Source organism: Equus asinus, chromosome 1 (assembly GCF_041296235.1).
Source record: "Equus asinus isolate D_3611 breed Donkey chromosome 1, EquAss-T2T_v2, whole genome shotgun sequence".
NCBI lineage: Eukaryota > Metazoa > Chordata > Mammalia > Perissodactyla > Equidae > Equus > Equus asinus.
In genome coordinates this window covers 112,115,466-112,138,840 of record NC_091790.1, presented here as the reverse complement: position 1 = coordinate 112,138,840, position 23,375 = coordinate 112,115,466, and the positions used below count along the sequence as shown (strand labels likewise).

General features: G+C 41.9%; 1 protein-coding gene across 1 annotated transcript in view; it reads right to left on the bottom strand.

Moving 5' to 3' along the window:
- Positions 1-23,371, bottom strand: part of FBXL13 (F-box and leucine rich repeat protein 13) — a 208,222-nt gene extending 184,851 nt beyond the window's left edge. The window contains exons 1-3 of the mRNA XM_014850486.3: positions 23,239-23,371; positions 5,776-5,879; positions 5,012-5,102 (exon numbers count right to left, since the gene is read on the bottom strand). Of these exons, the coding sequence (XP_014705972.1) occupies positions 5,012-5,102; positions 5,776-5,879; positions 23,239-23,313 (270 nt within the window). The 5' untranslated portion in view covers positions 23,314-23,371. The remainder of the gene's footprint in view (positions 1-5,011; positions 5,103-5,775; positions 5,880-23,238) is intronic.
- Positions 23,372-23,375: the final 4 nt, after the last annotated feature.

The window sequence follows — 23,375 nt, the reverse complement described above, 5'->3', positions numbered from 1 at the left end:
ATGTCTTGTGTCACCTTAAAAAAAATTATGCTATGAGAAAATGTGTTTTCAGTAAAAGAAGGTCTAAGGAATGCAGATATTTTTGTTAAGAAAGTAAATTTGTCCTAAAGTAAAACTAGTTACAGGAAAGAACAAAGGACAAATTCTGAGTGTACAAAGAAAGCTATAGAACGTTTGTGGGAGAGGAACCCTGAGAAAAGAGTTTTATGCATGGTCTAGCTGGCTAAGATTGGAATGAATTTTAATGTCAAAAGTACATCGGTGCAAAATCAGAATTTGGTTTTTCTCTCTATTAAAGGACAAAGTCTTTTCAGATTATTGGTCTGCTCTTAATAAGAAATTATAAACAAAGTTTCTTTACCTTTAATGTAATCTGCCCAGGAAACAAAGATTCTGTGTTTTGTCTTTATCAGGTCTTCCATTACTTAGAAAAGTTGAGTCTTTTCTGTTAAAAGAGCTAAGTTTTTGCAGCTATGTAACCTTCTATATTTGTCTCAGAAATATTTTCTGTCACTTTGGTTAAATAGATAATTAAATGTTACGTTCATAATGATCTGTGATGCTATTTAGGCAAGTGTTTTAAAACCTCTTTGATATTTTTGACAAACTTCCCCAAATCAGGTTCTAAACAAAGTCTTTTTTGACCTCTAGCTAACTTCGGGACTTGTCAGAGAATCCCTGAAACATCTCAAAAGATTTGTTCTCTCTCTTTATAAAAAGAGGAATATCAAATTAATTAGGCTTATCTGATATGCTAAATTACATGGGAAGCATTGTTAAATAGGAAATAACATTAAGCCATCTTTATGTTATGTCTTTATAAGTATATAAGAGCTCCATAAATTACGTGAAATTCCTAGAAATCTAATTGTCCTGGTATAAAATGTTGTCTCTCATCAAAATCGAGGCTCACGCTAGATATCAGGAAAGTGCCTTAGCTTCCTCTGCTCTAGCATTCTTGTTGCTCAAATGTGGCCTAAAGGCTCCTAAGGAAACCACTTTCCCTCCTACATGGGACATACCATACCAGGAATAAGCCTTCCTGGTGACAAGACCAATGATGCTTTGACAGCTGATCAGCAATGCTTTCCCATAGTCGATCAGCAATGCTTTCCAGTGTTTGATCAACAATGCTCTCAGAGAAAGATCTTGATCGAAAGGGAAAAATGTGAAAGATGACATGGGTGGAGCCAGATTAAAGTAGAGCCAGAGCAGTCATTTCAGAGGAACTGCCTTACACATCTTGTTTTCTTTGTCTTCCAAACTGGACCAAACTGTCACCATTCCAAGAAGTCAATAAAGACAAGAATATCTTGTTTGTATGGATTGATAAAGCTGGACTTTGCTGATGACTGAATCTCAAGTCAATCTATGAAGTACAAACCTAGCCTTACCCTATAGCACCAATGAACTCTTCCTTATTACAACTTATCTTATCTTCCTCCCTTTTCCCCATAAAAACCCTGAGCCCCTCTCCTGTAATCAGAGCACATTTGATTTTCTACTCAAATCTGTGTCTCCTCAATTACAGTTCTTGAGACCACAAATAGATTGTTTGTTTCCCTTGCAGTTTATGGCTCTTATTCATTGATGTGTATTAAGAAGCCAAAGAGGAGGAGAATAGAGTGTATTTGCTCATATTTTTCAAAAATAAACAATGTAAGGATAAATTAAAAACTACTAAAATTTGTTACCCAGAGAAAGGGATCGAATAGGGAGGATGAAGAAGAAGAAATGGAAGCAATGCTCCTCCGAATAGTTCTCATTTTTTTTTTATTTTGTTGCCATGTAATGTTATACAAAATTAAAAAATGGTAGAACAAGACTAATAACCAATCACATTAGAGTCTATAGGAAACAAGAGTCATTAAAAGTGGGTCAACCAGAGCCAGCCATGATGGTCTAGCAGTTAAAGTTCAATGCACTCTGCTTTGGCAGCCCAGGTTCAGTTCCCAGTCATGGAACCATAGCCATGCTGTCGTGGCAGCTCACATAGAAGAACCAGGAGGATTTGGAACTAGAATCTACAACTAGATACTGGGGCTTTGGGGAGACAAAAAAAAAAAGAGAGAGAGAGAGGAAGATTGGCAACTGATGTTAGCTCAGAGCAAACATCAAAAAAAAAAAAAAGAGAGAGGTCAACCAGACCATAGATGCCTCCTGAAATGATGCACTAAGAAAAACATAACACTCCATATGCATATTCTTATTACCAAGAGAAAAAAAGGAAAAAAAGAACTTGAATATCAAGTTTGTAGATCTAACTACAAACTTGCAGGAAATAGAAGAAACAGAATAAATGAAAATGATGCCAGAGGAAATAATGAGAATGTGGGACATTTTACATGGCAAATGATCTGTTTCTTTCAATAAGTAAGTGGCATGGAAAAAATAAGAAAGGAAAACTATTGTAGGTTTCAAGAGACAACCAAGTGCATTATGTGGACCCTGTATGGATTTCAACTTACCAGAGCCATACATAAAAAGGCATTTTTGAGACAATTTGGGAAATCCAAATATGGACTGAATATGGAATATATCTGAATATTATCAGCACTAGATGATATTCGGGAATTATTGCTAATTTTGTAGACAAAGACACTGTGGTATGTTCTGTAAAAATGTCCTTTCCTGTTAGAGATGCACATTGAAGTATTTACTACTGGTAAAATAATACATTTCCTAGGATTTGCTTTCTAACACTCCAGCAAAAAAGAGGGAGAGGAGAATAATTAACAAGACTGGCAAAATGTTGATTATTGTTTAAGCCGCATGACGGGGGATCACAACACTTTTGTGTTATGTTTGAATTTTTCCATAACAAAAAGGTAGTGTTATAGAGGCCTCTTCTTCTTGTAATTAGTAGGCCCATCTGGAGATTTCATTTCCCAAGAAATGAGAATCCAATCTGCGAAATTAGTTTCCTCCAAACAATGGTTGATTCTTTCATCTTGAAACACACAGTTAAACTGTCTTTCTATCTGCCGTTATGAGAACAGTTCCCATTTTTTTCTGTAACTATTTGCCTTACTCACAGTTTCCATTCAATCTTCTCTGTTTGCACAAATAGAGACAAATACATATTTATAAATAGGCATATACAGGCAGTTCCTGCTGTGCAGAACTGCGAAGTATGAGACCATAAAAATGCCTGCGCACTGAAACCACGCAAAGCAAGCTTAACAATCAATGGGAAAAATTACACTTGGTGGTGGTCTTTAAAATGAATTGTCAAAACATTAAAAACTCTCTTACTGGCATTTATAACTGTATAGGAAGGAAAAATGGGGAAAAAGCAAAGCTCATATTTATTGAGTACACGGTCATTTAAAATATTAGAAACATTGAGGATTAAAGTATCTTATTTCTTTGTAAAAAAAAAAACCAACTTTGCATTTTTCTCTGAGGGTGGAGGAGAAATGAATTAATACATATCTAACCTATGCTGAGCCCTCAGACTAAGCAACGCCATGCACCTGGAGATTTACATTTTCCAAAGTCACAGCTAGTTTCTGTTTTTCCTAACTTATGCTGTGAAGTGGGCATCTTTTCTACACCTCGGTGAACTGTCATACCCCTTTCTAAGTCTGCATCAGCTTTCAATGTTTTATCCTTTGTGCTTTCAATGTCACGAAACGTCTCTGAGAATTCCTTTTCTAATAAAACTTTAGGTTTGAAGTGGCTATGGTGTGTTTTGGAATTCTGTGCAATTTTTTAAAAATTCTCTAGAGGCTTCGAGTTAGACACTGGACACGATCTGATTGCATTTTATATAAGACTGCTTTCAAATATTGACAGTGAGTTTCATCCCCCTAGATCAGCGGTTTTTAATAATTTTAGTATCTTATAGCAACGGTTTTCAAGTTTTTTTCACGTGCCATTATACTCAAAATGAAACTATTCTAGAGCATAAGGGGTGGGGATGGGAGGACCTGGAATCCCATCCCCTAGGTCTGTCCCTCAGCTCCTGAGTTCCCCGCAAACCTCTCCAAGAACACAGCCTGCAGATATTTGCACTCCATAATTGATCACAGGTCTGTGGTTGACAGTAAAGTCAGATCAACTAGGATCAGACGTGTGGGTTTTTCCCAGTGTATCGGTGCTGCAGAATCATCCCAGGCTTGGCAGAAATATCCCACGCCTCTATTTCTGTCTCTCTGTTGCAGACCACTGATTAGGATCCAGTGTTACTCTCCATGTATTCTTCTAAATGATGCTTCAGACTGTTCCCAGCCCCCAGCACCTCCCTCAACTGTGGCTTTCACTCCACTTTTCAATGCCCAGCTTCACCAGCAGCTCCCCAGCTCTGCCTGCGCTTCCCGAGACACCTGCCTGGGATCCAGAGGCATCACGCGTGGTCCCATACGCATCTCATTGGTGTTGGTATTTCTCTCCCCAAATGCCTTTTGCTATTTTAGCTTCTCTTAGACACACAGTCTTTGCTCTAAAAGTCTCCGCATCCTGAACTACTTCTTTGCCCTCTTTACAGGATCAAAGCCAGCTGTTGGAGCTGGTCATTCCTTTTACTAACCCTCAGTCTGGCTTTTAAGTTAGATCTCACTAATGTTTTGGCCACATATTTATGAGCATAACTCCAAGGCAGATGGCAGAGAGAATGGAGGGGGGATGGACCACAGAAGGAAGTACTAGATTAGAAAGGAAGGAAAAATCCTCCTTTAAAGCTTTCCATAACGCTATTTTTATCATTATAAAGATGCAAGAGAGGAGGAGAAGGAGAAAGGCCAAAGGAGAAATTTAGTAGAAAGGTTTTATCAGAAAGAGGAAGAATAAACGCCTGTCTAAATGCTCCTACAAAATTTGGGGAGGTTACTACAAGTTTGGCGCTGTGTGTGTGTGTGTGTGTGTGTGACGTTCCTTCACTTTTCTGAGTGAAAACAGACCGACCCAGTTCCAAAAACAGTCTGACCTCACACCTCTCATAAAATCTATTTGAGAGCTTCCACCAAAACTTAAGATGTGTATTTTAGAATGCTTGATTACTAACACTCACCAGCTGATCATCCAGTCCAAAAAGACGTTCCATGTAAGTTTCAGACAATCTCCGAATTTTTGGTTTCATTGATGGATCAATGTACATATCCCTTTAATAAAGTCATAAAACATAGTCAAAAATTTATTTCATTTTGGGTCAACTCAGTGGTGTAGTGGTTGGGTTCACATGCTCTGCTTCGGCAACTCAAGGTTCGTGGGTTCAGATCCCAGGGATGACCTACACATTGCTCATCAAGCCATGCTGTGGTGGCATCCCGCATACAAAACAGAGGAAGAGTGGCACAAATATTAGCTCAGGGCCAATCTTCCACACCAAAAAAAAAAAAAAATTTATTTTATTTCATAGTAGTTAGTTCCATAATTAAATCAGTGATCTATACAGGTGGAGTGTAAGAGAGGGGAAGGAAAAGACACTTCCCCTTGGGAGAAGTATATCAGAATCACCTGGAGGGCTTTTTCAAACTATCCCCCTCAAGATTTTGCCAGGCTCCCCAAGAGGGTATGCCTCCCTTTCCTCATCTCCAACTTGAAATAAACTGCTCTATGAGCACATTATTGATGAGAGCACACCATATTTCTCAGGCTGAGAACAGGGGGGAAATGTTCCTGTTGAAGTCTTTGGGACTTAAAAGCCTTTGGAAGGATTCTTCAGCAGCCTTAAGATTGGAAGCATTCATTGCAAAACCTTTTTTGATACCAGACAATGAGCGTTTTACCTTCAAAATAAAATATCTCCTTACTATAGATCAAAACAACACTTACCAAAGAAGACTTTCGAGACCGCTTTCCATTATAGTAATGATCGTTTCCTCTAAATATCTCAGTGGGTCCTCAGGGCACGTAACAAGTACACCACATAACAGAGCCTGGGGAAGACGAAATGGAGTCAGTACTTCTGGATTTGCACGTTCTTACTAAGCAACGGGTAGACGTTTCTCTCATACAATGACAAAGTCAAATAATGTGACAGTGTTTTAAGTAAACATGCTTTATAGACACCCCTGAGCATTCATTCAGTGTTAATATTTTGCTAAAATCAAACCAAAATGCAGTTCACTGTTACTCTTTCAAAGAAAATCCATCGTAAATGACACAACGAAGGGTCCCTGCTCAGGGTTCTGCTTTATGTGAGGCATACTCTACGGTCAAATTGAAGACATTGTTGTGATATCTTATGTCAGTGGTTTCTACCCTTTTTAAGTATGAGGAACTCCTTTTGAAAGTCAAAAAATTCCGCAGACCCAAACACAAAAGGGATTGAGAAAAATCTACCATCAAAATCTACTGTGGGGGCTGGCCCCGTGGCCAAGTGGTTAAGTTCGCGCGCTCCGCTGCAGGCGGCCCAGTGTTTCGTTGGTTTGAATCCTGGGCGCGGACATGGCACTGCTCATCAAACCACGCTGAGGCAGCATCCCACATGCCACAACTGGAAGGACCCACAACGAAGAATATACAACTATGTACTGGGGGCTTTGGGGAGAAAAAGGAAAAAATAAAATCTTTAAAAAAAAAAAAATCTACTGTGGGGGGCCGGCCACGAGGCGTAGTGGTTAAAGTTCCGAGATCTGCTTCACTGGCCCAGGTTCACCAGTTCGGATCCAAGCACAGACCTACACCACTCCTCAGTCACGCTATGGCAGTGACCCATATACAAAATAGAGGAAGACTGGCACAGATGTTAATGCAGGGACGATCTTCCTCACCAAAAAAAAAAAAAAATCTACTGTGAATTCAAGATGTCTTTTAAAAATGTATTTGCATTTTATCTGTCACAACATCTACAGAGTACATATTTGAAAAGTGGTAGCCTAGTTCACACAGGTGGAAAACAAATGACTTCCTAGATCTAAGATAACGTTTAAAGCACAGATAGGGATCTCAGAAAGCTGCTGCCATCTTATTTCTCCCAAAAGAAGAAACTTCCTGTAGAAGTACTGGTGAGACATACAGAATTATTGACTCTCTCTCCATTGGAGACAGAAAAAGGTTTACAGCACCCATCCCACAGAAGCCCCCTGGAATCCTCCTTAGACATTCCTCTTTGCCTTTTTGGTTCACTGCCTCCTGGCGGGGGGCAGGGGTGAGTAGGCGGTTTCTTGGGCCCTGCTTCCACGTAGGAAGAATGCAGATTTCATCACACTTTCACAGACCAGGTGTGAGCAGATCCCGGCCTGGGGGTCCTGTCTTAGACCCTCAGCAGTTCTCACAGTATTCCTCTAAAAAAAGGGGTGTAATTTCTCCTGATTGGACCCTGCGCAGCGTTTCCCCCTTTGCAATAGCTTCATGTCCCCCTCTTAGTGTGCAGCCTGCAGGCTGGAAACCCAGCCCTTAAGACTAAGGCAAAACAAAATGGTAAAATGGTAAGACGTAGGTGTCTCTCCCTGTCCAGCTGCTCCTGACCTCGCCCCACCCCAGCTGCTCACGGTGAGCACTCAGCCATCGGCTGACTGACTTCCTTCTCCCCCAAACCTAGAGAATACGGTTGCAAGGGAGATCAGGGGTTCTCACCACAGGTGCAAGCTGGATTTGAGTGGTCCCCTGTTACCTAGGAGCTGAGGTCTTCTATTACCTGGAGGCCAGACTTCAGACAGCTCCCTGAGCAGCCCTGATGACCGGCCCACCTACTTTCGGGCACTTTTGTGCCTGGGTCCCCGAGTCCTGAGTTTCTCTACTCCCCACTCCATGCCCCCTCCTTCATCCTCTCCTGGCATGCTGAGGAGGCCTGCATCAGAGTCACCTGGGGTCTCTGAGGATGGGGCCCAGAACGTGCATTTTGATCAGTTCCCCAGGTGATTCCTCTGCGCACTAAAGTCTGAGAACTGGTGTCTCAATGGAGCTCAGCTTTAAGGTGAATTATTAAGAAAGTTGGGATCCGATAATGATTACAGGAAACTCTTATTTCTTTATATTTCCAACCACCACAGATCAGAAGACTACTTTTCCTGAAAAGTTATCCTGCAGAAGTCAACTCAAGTCGAAAGGACAAGTTTCTGGAATGCTAATACAGGCATGTGAAACTAGTGTACTTCAAACGTTCGCTTTTTGCGTAAGAAATCTCAGTGTTCATAGCTTCCCAGTGGGCAAAACAGACTCGCCTGAGGCTTTCTATATTAGTGTGTGAACAGCGCGTAGCTACATGCCAATCAGAAAGCATAGTTAGCTTTTTTCCTGCTCAGTGAAAATAAAAATTACAAAGCCATTAGCTCAGTTTTTATAAGCAGAAGTGAAACAGGCAAACGTTCCCACAAGGGGAATGTTTGACTCTCAGAAACGTTAATCAGGGCTTTATTATTGCTAGCCTTCTCCGTAAAAACTTACACAACTGAGGACGAAAAAGACCACTACTTCATGATCCAGATTGGCTTTCTCCAGCTTGTAAACTCACAGAACAATTGCGCAATCCTCCAATTTCTTTTGGCTCTGAGTCCCTCATCTCCGTCGCCAGTATTTCTCAAACATTTTGAAAGATGTCTGGGCACTGACGACAAACGTGGCTTTATCCAGCACAGTTGTTTCTCTTCCTTTTCACTACTACTCATCTTTCAAGGAGCAAGATAACACAGTGGGTGGAGGCCCTGGGTTTAAATCCTGCATCTGCAATCTTCTAGTCTGTAACCTCTGACAAGTGACTTCTCTGTTCCTCTGTTTCCTCAACCATACGTGGGATAATAAAGGTACACGTGTCATAGGGCTGTCGTGGGAATTAAATGAATTAATCTGTGTAAAGTACTTTGAATGGTGTCTAGCACAAAACAAGCGCTGCTCAACAGATAATAATGATAGCAAGCCGTCATCATTATTTTTAACCACTCCACTGCTAATTATCACCTCCATTAGAGGACAAGACCTGGACAAAGAGAAAAGAAGTTTAAAAATTTTCCCCGGTACCGTTCAAAGGCCAGTGTGATGACAAAGAAAGAGAGAGTCACTTTACACCAAGTCTAATGGAAGAGATTAGGACAAATGCGTTTGGGGGGAAATGGTTAGGAGAGAGAATTTGACTGAACAATCATTTAAATATAAATAGCAAGACAGTAACTGTCTGGAACTGTGGGTAGATGGAAGACACCTAAGAGAACAAATCCTGTGTATCTTTTTACATACTCAGATAAATACAGTGAAATATGCTAAGGGCCTAAATAGCAATGAAGAAAATAATTGCTCCATGAATGCAAAGATAAAAGGGATCATCAAATGTTTGTGGGGACCTCAGCAGTTGGAGACACTTGCAAATGGCAAGGAGAGGGCAGGCGGCTTGCAGGTTAAGAGCCTTTCTCTTGGCCGGAGCAAAGCCTCAGGTGCACAGACCAGTTTGTCTACAGCAGAGGACTAATGCGAGAGAGAAGCAGACTGAGCCACTCCGTGAAGAAGCCAGAGTTCTATACGCGGACCTGACACTGGGTCCTCCTCTAGACCCAACGGGTCATTCATGATCAAACCCCAGCAAGATCACGTGGCCAAAGACAGCAAATCACATGGCCAAAGACGGCAGACGGCCCAACATTAGAGAGCCACAGTTCAGCTGGTTTCCAAGATCCCCCTAGGGACAACTTTGACTTTTAAAGCATATGCTCTTGCTTCTGGATTTCACAGATGAGGCAAAGAAGGGCCAGGGGATCCACGGAGCTGGCAGGTTTTTAAACTACAAAGCCAAAGCTGCCCCCTTGCCCGTCCCAGGTGCTCACATGAAGTTGAGGTGCTCACACGTATCTTCCTCCAGAACTTGAGGGGCCTTTCCTTCATGTGATCTACCTGGAAATATTTTATTCAGATGCAAACCCAGAAATACGTTCTTCTTTTAAACAGATGGTCAAATAATCAACATATAGTTTGCACCTTGTTTGTTTGTTTTTAGAAGAGATTGCTTTTAAAAATGGGACGTCGGAATCACGCAGTTACAGAAGCCCCTTTACTTAGGAACAGGTTTAAGTTCCCAGACGCTGTTCAAAGTCCCTTCTATCTCCCTACCCACCCCAACTCCCAAAACGAGGTCCGGAGTGCCGGCTCACACACGCCCGCCCTCCCCATCTACGGTAGGGATGGAGTGGCGTACTGCTGTTCCAGGAGACGACTTCATTTGTTTCAGTGGAGGTTAGTAAGTTAAAAATTTGAAAATAAAGGGGCTTCTGTGTCTTGTTGACATTTAAATAACGGGTGCCAAATTTTATTTTAGGAACTCTGTAACTGAAAGGATACTGAAGATTATTGAAAAGGACCAACTGGCTTAGCCATCAGAAGGGGCCTCAGGGAGAAGCAGCAGCCCCTCAAGGCCACAACTTGAGGGGTCTTAGGGCAGACTCGACAGGTGAGGAGACGCAGTCTCTGCCAGGTGAGATCAAGACGACAGCTTCTGACACCCGCTGGCTTCCTTGCCGGACGGGTAGCCAATCACCAGCTGTCTAACCCCTAGATAAGCGAATTGTTACTGGAGAAATAACAAATCACGTGCTTTCTGGTTATTTAAGTGTCTCATGGGTTTGCCTCTGGAAATGCATCTGTGAAGTGGCCGGCTGGGTGGAGGGAGCTCAGCAAACATAACCGCCCCCAGGAGAAGCCACAACCTTCTCGCCCCAAAGTCCAACAAAAAGTATAACCAGTTCCCTCTCTCCTTGAGCGGCCGGTGGTCTCTTGCTCGAACATTCAGTAATTCCTGAATCTTGCATGTCTGGAAAATATTTGCACCAATTAGCCTCTTTAAAAAAATACTCTGTAAGAGAGTCTATGTGCTTTAGAAATAAATATGGTATTTTTAAAAATACAGATTGGAAACTTAACCATGGAAGAAACATAAAGCATAAAAGCTGCATAAAAGTCACAAAAATAAAAAAAAACTTTTTTGTATTTACTTATTTCTAAAAATAGAAAACTGCCTAAAAATCATGATTTGTAACTTAATTCCGCCCTCTGCTGGTCAGATCTGGTGTTGCAATCTCCTTTAATCTAGACGTAAACTGAAATCTGAGCTCACAATTTGAAGAGCACTTTTTCGCTCTCAGATACAGTCTCGCTCTGTATAGCTGCCTAATAATTTTGTAGACACTCTGTCCATAATATCTCGCCCGTCTTTGGTCCCTGCGGGGCAGGCCTGGTTTGTAGACAGTGTGCTGACTTCTGCCCAATAGAAAATTGAGGGAGAATCCAATTTCTAAATATTTTTAATGACCTACTGTCTGGAATTCTACCAATAGGGCGTCGTTGTGTGGGCCCCTATCTTAATGATATCTTTTAAGATGCAAATGTCTTTTGGAAGGACTATCTCCAAGGAAGGCGATTCCACCAGCGGCGGGATGAGCATCTCAGAGTTCTCAGAGAGAGCGATGATGACCGTAGGTAGGGAGGGTGAGGGATCAGAAGGCAATCCTCCGTTTTCCCACGGTTCTATCTGGGTGCAGGCTCCGAGTATCTATGTGCAGACATTTTTTAAAATCTTTGAATTTCTAAAATATATTTTTCCTGAATCTTACGATACTATTGAGAGAGTAAATATTTTATTGCCCCAATTTCCAAGTATTTGATGATTTCGTTCATTTATTTCAAATCTAATACTAAAGTTTAAGAAAATATTTGTCTCCAAGGTCTAAAAAAAGGCCATCGTATATCTCTATGCTTATACATTTTGTATAAACAACACATGTAGATTGCATGAAAGCCATACCCGATACCGACGGCCTATGAGGGAAAAGCCTAGCTCACTGCAACACCGAGGGCATGAACCACGAAAGAAGAGATTATTTACTGACAGAACCATGGTGATTGGTCTCAGTGGTTTCAAGTTCATTTTTTAACTCAGAAAAAAAATCTTTAAAAAAAAACAAACTCATGGGAATCCCCAAAGATAATACAGATTAAAGCAGAGTCGCTTCAGATGTTGCAGGATTGGTGTAAAGCGAAGAGGCAGAGCTCTCTTCCTCCCCAGTGCCTTTTCTCGACCTGTAGAGCATTCCCCATAGGGGTCCTGAGAACCCTGGGATTCTGCTAAAAAAAACATTTGGAAACCTACCAGGATGCACTTAGCTACACACAGGCCTACCTGGAAGCTGGACCAGAGTGAGAGGGTTTTGTGAAGGTGCCGGCTGGGACAGAGGCTGGCGTCTAGGAAACAGGGTGCCAGGAGACCTCAGCCGTGCAGCCAGAGGCCAGAGGGCCCTGGTCCCAGAGAGACCAGACACAGGCCTGCAATCAGGCCCGCCAGCTGGCTCCTGGGATGAGAAACCAACGCTTCCCAGCAATGACTGCTCTTACGCTTCCTGTGTTTTCTTTGTTTATTCCTAATTCTCCATCAGTAAAGTTCATTTGATAACAGTTTGGGAAAGCAAAAAAGGAGGCATTTTTTCCTACATTTAGGCCAGCATTTCATTATTTTGTTTTAATATAAGAACATATCTTCTGATTATAAAAACAGTGGATGCTCTACGTAATTCGGAAAATTCAGAAGAAATACAAAGAAAAAAATAAAAATCAACCATCATCCTGCCAACCAGAAGTAACTTCTAGTAAAAATTTTAATTTCAGTCTTTCCTCAATGCACATATTTTGTACAAAATTAAAATTAGGATCATACTGTATATAATTTTGTATTGCCTCTTTTTTTTCTGCCTATTATATTGTGAACATGTTTTTATGTACCATCAAAAATTCTTCAAAACATCATGTTTTGAGGTTGAATAATCTATTGCAAAAGACAGTACTATAAATGTTTAACAGTTTCTAAATGGTTGGCCATTTAGGTTGTTTCTAACTTCTTCCCATTATTAAAAATTATATGATGTACATATTAATTATCGCTACTAATGATGAAATGTACACATCTTCATCTCTATTTCCTTAGGATAGATTTCTACAAGAATATAGAATCAAGAGGTATATTTTGAAGTTCTTCATACATATTTGAAAATTGCTTTCTAAAAAAATATTATCAATTTATACTCCCATTAGCAGCCAATGGGAGTGTCCACTTCACCTTGCCAACACTGCGAATTAGAAAACTTCTATTTTTGTTGATTTGATGGGCAGAAAACTGTAACTCGTTTTCATCTACATTTTGTTTTTGTCAGTGGGGTTAAATAGGTTAAATTTTCTTACATTTACTAGCTGCTGTGGCCTGAGTTCTGTCCCCCTCCATCCGTGTGTTGAAGCTTAATCCTTAGTGTGACCATATTTGGATGTGGGCCTTATGGAGGGAATTCAGTACAGATGAGGTCATGAGGGTAGGGTCCTGAAGATGAGATTAGCACCCTTATAAAAGGAGACACCAGGGGCCAGCCCGGTGGCACAGCAGTTAACAGTGCACTTTCCACTTTGGCAGCCTGGGGTCCGCAGGTTCGGATCCGGGGTGCATATATGGCACTGCTTGGCATGCCATGCTGTGGTAAGCATCCCACAAATAAAGTGGAGGAAGATGGACATAGGTGTTAGCTCAGGGCCAGTCTTCCTCAGCAAAAAGGATTGGGAGCAGATGTTAGCTTAGGGCTAATCTTCCTCACAAAAAAAAAAGAAAAAAAAAAAAAAGGAGACACCAGACAGCTTGCTCTCTCTGCCATGTGAGGACACAGAGATAAGACAGCCTTCTGCAAGCCAGGAAGGGAGCCATCACCAGAACCCACGCTGGCACCCTCATCTTGGACTTCTAGCCTCCAGAACTGTGAGAAACAACATTCCTGTTGTTTAAGTCACCCAGTCTACAGAATTTTGTTAATGGGAGGAGCCCAAACAGACGAAGAGAAGAGCCATCTCTGATTCTCCATACATTTTATTTGTCCTTCACTGGGACAGGCTTCATTTAGAGACGGACAAGGAGGCAGACACAGCAGTATCCAAAGAGAGAGACTCCCAAAGGGATGGTAACAGTCAGAAAGAGAGGAGGCGGCCCACTCGTTGAACCTCCACGCATGTCGCCAGCAGTCTCCTCTAGGGTCCTCCTCAGTCGAGGGTTTAAAGGGTTTGGTGATCTGGAACAAACCACTCCAACAGTTAGTCCACGACCTATTCTCTGTCTTAGTCCACTCAGGCTACTGCAATGGGACACCATAGACCGGGTGACTTATAAACAACAGAAATCTATTTCTCACAGTTCTAGGGGCTGGGAAGTCCAAGACCAAGGGCAGGAAGATTCTGTGTCTGCTGAGAGGCACTTCCTTGTTCACAGACGGCCGTCTTCTCACAGGGCCCTCACATGAAGGAAGGGTGAGGGAGCTCTCTGGAGTCTCTACTATCAGGGCATTAATCCTATTCATGAGGGTTCTGTCTTCATGGCCTAATCATCTCCCAAAGGCCCCATTTCCAAATACCACCACCTTGGAGATGAGATTTCAACACATGAATTTTGGGGAGACACGTTCAGTCTATAGCATGCTCGTATCACTTCTTTCATTTTCACAATAAAAATCTAATCACTGCGATTCCTGAAGATTCGAAAATAGCTATCAATATCCTTTGACGCATGGGAGAACAACTGTCCCATGTGTGACCCTACTGAACTCTGGGAAGGAGGCGAGCAACCTGATTGGCCAGTAGACGGCCCCTCCACCCTCACTGTGCCCCTCAGACTCCTCCTGAAGTTCCAGAAGCTTGGTGCCCTTGAAAAAAAAAACAAGCTTCTGAGAGACACAATGACCATTTCTGGGTCAAGGGTAATTTTCCTTGGCTTATTAAATGTGTTCATATATTCTAGACCTGCACCGTCCAAGATGGCAGCTACTGATTACATGTGGCTAGCGAGCACTTCAAATGTAGCTGGACCAGGGGGCTGGCCCCGTGGCTGAGTGGTCAAGTTTGCGCGCTCCGCTGCAGGCGGCCCAGTGTTTCATCAGTTCAAATCCTGGGTGCGGACATGGCACTGCTCATCAAACCACGCTGAGGCGGCGTCCCACATGTCACGACTGGAAAGACCCACAACTAAGAATATACTACTATGTACCAGGGGACTTTGGGGAGAAAAACGAAAAAAAATAAAATCTTAAAAAAAAAAAAATGTGGCTGGACCAAATGGAGATGTGCCTGAAGTGTGAAACACACACCCAATTTTGAAGGCTTAATATGATTACATATAGAGCCCATGTTGAAATGATTATATTTTGGACAGATTGGTTTGTATAAAATATATTATTAAAATTAACTTTACCTATTGCTTTTCACTTCTTTAATGTGTAGGACACCCAAATGGATAAGTGCACAGAGAACTCAGGAGAAAAGTTTGGGAAAGAGACAGCTTCAGAGTCATAGCCTCAAGTGCCTGAAGCCATTGAGGTGTTTTCTTCCAGCACACGGTAGATGCCCAGCAAATATTTGCTGATGGAGTGGTCTAATGTGCCCTCCTTAGCTGACCACAGGCTGGTTGGTGTCAAGAGCTTAATCTGCTGTTCAAAAAAATAAAAGTTACCTATCTTGCATTGAACATACAATCCAGCAGTCTTTAAGCTGGTTGTGCAAAGCTCCAGGAGCCCACAAAGGCTTTCCAAGGGATATGTGAGCATGAACAGTATAAAGGACTCTATTTCCAGATCTTCACCTTTCTTATGTACTCTTTTCTGAAACTGATTTGCCTGAGGACACATTTTGTGATTTTCTTCTCCCATTTTTCCCGTTCACAATTGCTTTCTCCCGCTCAAGAAAATAAAGGTCTGTCTCTCATCCGTCTGGAATCTTACTACAAAGAAAACTGAGGCAGAGAGATTTAGAAACTTGCTCAAAGTCACACGAGTAATTGGCAGAGCCAAGAATCAAACCCAGGCAATCTCACAATAAAAGGTAATCCCCTTGTATTGCTTCACGTGCTTTAGGTTTCAAGCAATAAACCTCAACTCAACCCAGAATTTATTGGCTCCTCCAACTAGAAATTCCAAAGGTAGATCAAGCATTAGGGTGGGTCTAACCCAGTGGCTAACTGATGTCACTAGAGACCAGATTTCTTTCCATTTCCCCACTCTGCCTTCCTCGTAATCCACCTCCCCCTAAAACCATCTCTTCTTGTGGACACAAGGTAATTGCCAATGGCTCCCAGGGCTACATGCTTCCCCACGAACATCCAGAAATGGTCTATCTCTGTCCCAGCGTTCCAGCCAGCAACCTGGTCTAAACTGGCTTAGATCACATCTTGCCCTCTCCCATGACCCTCACCAACATCCACCATGGTCACAAACATTATGACCAGGGAAACCAAATGCACTGGTTGTAAACCAATCAAAATCCAACCCTAGAGACAGGGTAGTCAGTTTCCCTTAACCACATGGACTATGTGAGGAAAAGGTAGGTTATAGAATAAGAATTAAGAAATATTAGGAAGATAGCCTTTTCAAGCTATTCCAAAAAATTAGGGAAGATGGAACACTTCCTAACACATTCTATGAGGCCAACATCACGCTGATACCAAAACCTGACAAGGACACCGTGAAAAAAGAGAACTACAGGCCAATATCACTGATGAACATAGATGCAAAAATTCTAAACAAAATTTTGGCAACCGGAATTCAGCAATTCATCAAGAGAATCATACATCATGATCAGGTGGGATTCATACCAGGGACACAGGGATGGTTCAACATCTGCAAATCAATCAACGTGATACACCACATCAACAAATTGAGGAATAAAAACCACATGATCATCTCAATAGATGCAGAGAAGGCATTTGACAAGATCCAACAGCCATTTATGATAAAAACTCTGAAGAAAATGGGCATAGAAGGGAACTACCTCAACATAATAAAGGCCATATACGACAAACCCATAGCCAACATCATACTCAATGGGCAAAAACTGAACGCCATCCCCCTGAAAACAGGAACGAGACAAGGATGCCCTCTATCACCACTCTTATTTAACATAGTACTGGAGGTCCTGGCCACAGCAATCAGGCAAGAAAAAGGAATAAAGGGAATCCAAATAGGGAGGGAAGAAGTGAAACTCTCGCTGTTTGCAGACGACATGATCTTATATATGGAAAACCCCAAAGAATCCATTGGAAAACTGTTAGAAGTAATCAACAACTACAGCAAAGTTGCAGGGTATAAAATCAATTTGCATAAATCAGTAGCATTTCTATACTCCAGTAATGAACCAACAGAAAAAGAACTCAAGAATACATACCATTCACAATCACAACAAAAAGAATAAAATACCTTGGGGTAAATTTAACTAAGGAAGTGAAGGACCTATATAATGAAAATTACAAGGCCTTTCTGAGAGAATTGGATGACGACATAAGGAGATGGAAAGACATTCCATGTACATGGATTGGAAGTATAAACATAGTTAAAATGTCCGTTCTACCTAAAGAAATCTACAGATTCAACGCCATTCCAATCAGAATCCCAATGACATTCTTTACAGAATTAGAACAAAGAATCCTAAAATCCATATGGGGCAACAAAAGACCCCGAATTGCTAAAGCAATCCTGAGAAAAAAGAACAAAACGGGAGGCATCACAATCCCTGACTTCAAAACATACTACAAAGCTACAGTAATCAAAACAGCATGGTACTGGTACAAAAACAAGTGCACAGATCAATGGAACAAAATTGAAAGCCCAGAAATAAAACCATACATCTATGGACAGCTTATCTTTGACAAAGGAGCTGAGGGCATACAATGGAGAAAAGAAAGTCTTTTCAACAAATGGTGCTGGGAAAACTGGAAAGCCACATGTAAAAGAATGAAAATTGACCATTCTTTTTCACCATTCACCAAAATAAACTCAAAATGGATCAAAGACCTAAAAGTGAGACCTGAAACCATAAGTCTTCTGGAAGAAAACGTAGGCAGTACACTCTTTGACATCAGTATTAAAAGGATCTTTTTGGACACCATGCCTTCTCAGAGAAGGGAAACAATAGAAAGAATAAACAAATGGAACTTCATCAGATTAAGGAGCTTCTTCAAGGCAAATGAAAACAGGATTGAAACAAAAAAACAACCCACTAACTGGGAAAAAATATTTGCAAGTCATATATCTGACAAAGGCTTAATATCCATAACATATAAAGAACTCTCACAACTCAACAACAAAACATCAAACAACCCAATCAAAAAATGGGCTGGAGACATGAACAGACATTTCTCCAAAGAAGATATATGGATGGCCAATAGGCACATGAAAAGATGTTCATCATCGCTGATCATCAGGGAAATGCAAATCAAAACTACACTAAGATATCACCTTACACCCATTAGAATGACAAAAATATCTAAAACTAATAGCAACAAATGTTGGAGAGGTTGCGGAGAAAAAGGAACCCTCATACATTGCTGGTGGGAATGCAAACTGGTGCAGCCACTATGGAAAACAGTATGGAGATTCCTCAAAAAATTAAAAATAGAACTACCATATGATCCAGCCATCCCACTACTGGGTATTTATCCAAAGAGCTTGAAGTCAGCAATCCCAAAAGTCCTATGCACCCCAATGTTTATTGCAGCACTGTTTACAATAGCCAAGACGTGGAAGCAACCTAAGTGCCCATCAACAGACGAATGGATAAAGAAGATGTGGTACATATATACAATGGAATACTACTCAGCTGCAAAACAGAACAAAATCATTCCATTTGCAATAACATGGATGGACCTTGAGAGAATTATGTTAAGTGAAATAAGCCAGCGATAGAAGGATAATCTGTGTATGACTCCACTCATATGAGGAATTTAAAACTATGGACTAAGAACAGTTTAGTGGATACCAGGGGAAAGGTGGGGTGGGGAGTGGGCACAAAGGGTGAAGTGGTGCACCTACAACATGACTGACAAACATTAGTGTACAACTGAAATTTCACAAGATTGTAACCTATCAATAACTCAATAAAAAAAAAAGAAATATTAGGAAGAGGAAAGAGGGAGGGAGATGTGTAGGCAACTTGTTAATGTCCAGTATACACCTGCTCCTGGGAACATAGAAAAAGAAGAAGAAAAGAATGGATAATTATAGAAGTGTTGAAACCCACTTACTGGGTGATGCTGTTATGATCCACATCTTATTTGTTCAGATAATGCTTTGATCCAACTTGATCCCAGATTCCCCTTGTTTGAACAAGCCAGGTATGGCTGATTGTATTTTCCAAAATGGCTACAACAATATCTCCCATCCCACAGGCTCTTTTTGCAATGTGACTTTGACAGGCCTCCCATCGAGAAGTGGGGTCTATGTTCCCTCCTTGCGCATCTAGCTGAAAATAATGTTATGCTGACATCCGAGCCTATGTCATAAATGGTGAGATAACTTCCAGCTAGTTCTCTCCGGGGACACTTGCTTAGAACTGAGCACATACTCTGAGGAAATCCAAGCAGCCCATGGAGAGGCCCATATGGAGGAACCAAGCCCCCTGGCTCACAGACCTGGCTGAACTCCCAGCCAACACCCAGCACCAACTAGCCAGGCAGGTAGGTGAACCAAGTGGATCTTGAATCCCATTTATCCATTCCAGATGGTACCATATGGAGCAGAGACAAGCTCTCCCTGAAAAACCCCGCCAGAATTTCAGATTTTTGAGCAAACTAAATGATTCCTGTTGTCTTAAGCCACTAGGTTTTGCAGTTGCATTAAGTAGTAATGGATAATTGATACAGCAAACAAACAAAGAAAATGACTATTCAGCCAAATCAAGCCTATCATTCCATCCATTCCCTAGCTACATAGATTATGAGAAAAATGTCTCAATGACAACCCAGCCATGACTATCTTTTAACTTTTTATTATGAAAACTTCAAACACATATAAAGCAAACAACAGTATAACAAACTCCTATGTACCCATCGCCCAGCTCCAACCACTATCACTATTCTGTGATTCTTATATTACCTACATGCCCACCCATTTTCCCACCTGTTCTCAATTATAATTATTTTTAGGTAAAATTTACATGAATTCAAATGCACAAATCTTAGCTGTATAATTTTGGCAATGGATACACCCACACTCCAGTCATTTTCCAACTCCCCAGGGAGTTGTCTTGTGTCCCTTTCCAGTTAAGCATTCCATATCAGTCAGGGTCCAGTCAGGACACAGAAATCACACCAGTACTGTGAATAAAGAACACTTATTCTATTCTAATAACTAAATTCTAATAAAGGATTTAATTCAAAGTTATTCCCATTAACAGAAAATGATTTTAAAATAACAATTAACATGTTAAAGAAAACAGGAAATGAGACAAAATGAAAAGATGCAGAATTTTCATCGGAATGTATAAAAAAAAGAATCAAATGAACATTCTAGAATTGAAAAATATACTGTCTGAAAGAACTCATTCGCTGTATTTAACTGTAGACTGGATATAGCATAAAATAGAATCAGTACACTTTTGAAGACAATCAATGAAAAATATCCAAACTTGAGCTCAGAGGGAAAGAGAATGGAGAAAAAAATAGAACAAAGCAAAAGAGGAATGTAAGACACAATCAAAAAAAACAAAAACAAAAAAACATGAGGTTGGGGCCAGCCCAATGGCATAGTGGTTAAGTTCATGTGCTCCACTTCGGCAGCCTGGGGTTCACAGGCTCGGGTCCCAGGTGCAGACCTACACACTGCTCATCAAGCCATGCTGTGGCAGTATCCCATATACAAAATAGAGGAAGATGGGCACAGATGTTAGCTCAGGGCTAATCTTCCTCACCAAAAAACAAAAACAAAAACAAACCTAACACATTTGTGATTGAAGTCCCAGGAGGAAAAGAGAGACAATTGCATAGAAATAGTACATGAAAATGACCAAGAATTTTCTAAAACTGACGAAAAATATCAATCAACAGATTCAGTAAGCCCAATGAATCAAGCAGGATTTTTTTTTTAAATCAGCCTGTATTCCAGAGGTTTGCAGGGAAATGATATTCCGAGGAGACAGCCAGGTTTTATTTAGGACAGGTAGGTCCAGTACAGAAGAGGTTAAATATACAGAGAAATCTCTGATGAAATGTTAGGCATTCCAAAGCTTGCAGAAGATGAGTTTCAGAGGGGAGCTAGGCCTGGCAAACGGGGTCAGATGAAGAGCTGTTCAGGGATATGAGACACAATGGGACTTATCCTCATGGTCTCTTAGAGGAGCGTGTAACCAGGTGAAGGTGGGTGTGTGGGGTCCAGAAGATCACTCTCTTGCACCTGCTGGTAATGTGGTAGCAGAAGGAAGGGAAGGACTCCTCAGGAGAGTATCATCTTAGGCAATGGGGAGCACTTCTAGGGACCCCTTTTCTCTGGGGGCAGAAAGAATGTGGCAGGCTGGTGAGGAAGGAGTGCTGTCACCCGGAGGAACCAGGCATGCGTTCTCCAGCTTGGTAGAGTTACGGCAAGTGGAGAGAAAGGTGAGGAGAGGCTATCACATCCCCCGATGTTCCCTGACCCTCAACTCAGGTCCACTTCTGCTCCTGCTCCATGGCCAACCTGGACTGCGTCATCACTCAGAATGGCTTTATCCTGAGTCTTAATACAACATCCCACTTTCTGACCCCTACCTCCTACTTTTCTAGCTGCCTCATTCCATTGCTCCCTCTGACCCTCTTCACTCACCCCTTAGGGAGCTCCTGTTTCTACCCACATATCAGTATCACGCCTTGTTCTCATTCCCCACCCGGTCCTTAGAGTCCTCGGCCCATCACTTCAGACGCTCTCAAAAGCTTCGCTCCCTCACCACTGCCCTTCCTCCCATTTGCCTGGCAAACTCCAACCCTGGATGAAGTCGACTCTCATTTCTGTAGCTACATCTGGTTTACCGAGTGCTACTTGAGAAACATCACACAAGTGGGAAGATGAGTACCATGCTCTCTACATATTTCCAAGTATAATTGTATAGAGGTAAAACATGAATGAAACTCATCATAAAAAATTAAAACAATATAGATGTGTAGATAGTAAAAAATCAGAGTTCTCCCCCAAAACCATCCCCCAAAACATTTGCAATTAATAGTTTGGCATATTTCTATGCATCTATTATTGTCTTAGAAATACAAAATATAGATAGATATACACACATACGCATACATATATATATAAACACACAATATACATACATATATGAAATCAGATAGCTAACTAGACTGCAGTAGACACTTTATTGGGCAATTTGCATTTTTTCTTTTTTTTTGTTCTTTTTTTAAATTTAATATGTCTTGGCAAGCTTTTCTTCTCAAAAGGTACAGATATACTTTATTCTACATAAAATCCCATTCCCTTATTCACGTTTAGGTTATTTACTATTTTCACTATGTAGCAATATTATAATGAGTATCCTTGTACATCCTTCTGAGGACATGCGCAAGTATGTCTCTAAAGCGGATTCCTGGAAGTGGAAATGCTTAGTCAAAGGGTATATGTATTTAACATTTTAGTAAACACATACTTCTAAATTACCATCCAGAAGGAGGCGGCCTGTACCAAATTGCCCTCTCAGTTGCACAGGAGGGTCACTACCCGAGCTGGGCTCTCACACTGCTGGCTCTCCTCTTTCCTTTCCTAGACTTCTCTCTTCCTCATTCTCCACATAATTTATCTCTGCTCAAAACCCTTCTGCACCCTCCATCCCCACCCAAACATACACATTCTTGGCAAATATCTCACCAAATATTTGTAGAGAAAACAGAAGTCACCAGAGGAGAACTTTCTTGGCTTCCTTTTCCCACATCTACAAAACCTACCCACCCCTATCCTGTCCTCCTTCCCTCCTGTTATAATGGGGGCGGGGGGGACACACAGCCCTTCCTCCTGTTTAAGGCAATCCTGGTTGTGGGGTCCTTCCTTTCACAAAAGGCCGGCTACCTTCCGTATGAAAGCCTCAGCTGACCTTTATCTTCTGCCTTCATCGCTCCCTCGGAACCCTACGCTCACCTTGGGCCAAATCTACTGCACCCCTTCAGGTTCTCATCTTGGGTGACGCTATTGCCCACTCTCTTCATAAAGCCACACTCTCCTGACTTCCCTCTTCTGTCTCTAGGGCTCTTCTTTCCCACTTCTCCTCTTGTCCAAACCTTAAAAGTCGAAGGTTGGGGTTTCTGAGCCGGGGTCCTGCGCTCTTTCTCCCTGGGGAGATGTCACCCGCTCCTCCCTCTCAGCCACCATCCCCCTTCTGTCTTCTCTCTGATCTGCGTCCTCAGCCCAGACCGCCGACCTGTCCGAAGATGACTTCATTCTCTCCCACTCGGCTCCGCTTTCCCTCCACTCCCTCTCCGCGCCAAACCCTAGCCCATCCTCTGGGAAATCTCCTCCAACTCCTCCCCCTTCTAACTCGGCCGCCGCGTGACTCCAGTACCTCGAAGACCTGAGGAATGTAGTTCTCCTTGAAGTAGCTCCTCAGCGCGGGGCTGGCAGTGCGTAACGAGGCCATGGCTAGAAGCGCGCGAAGCTGCGCTCCCCGCCGGCTCTCCACGCGCTGCGCCGCAGGAGCCG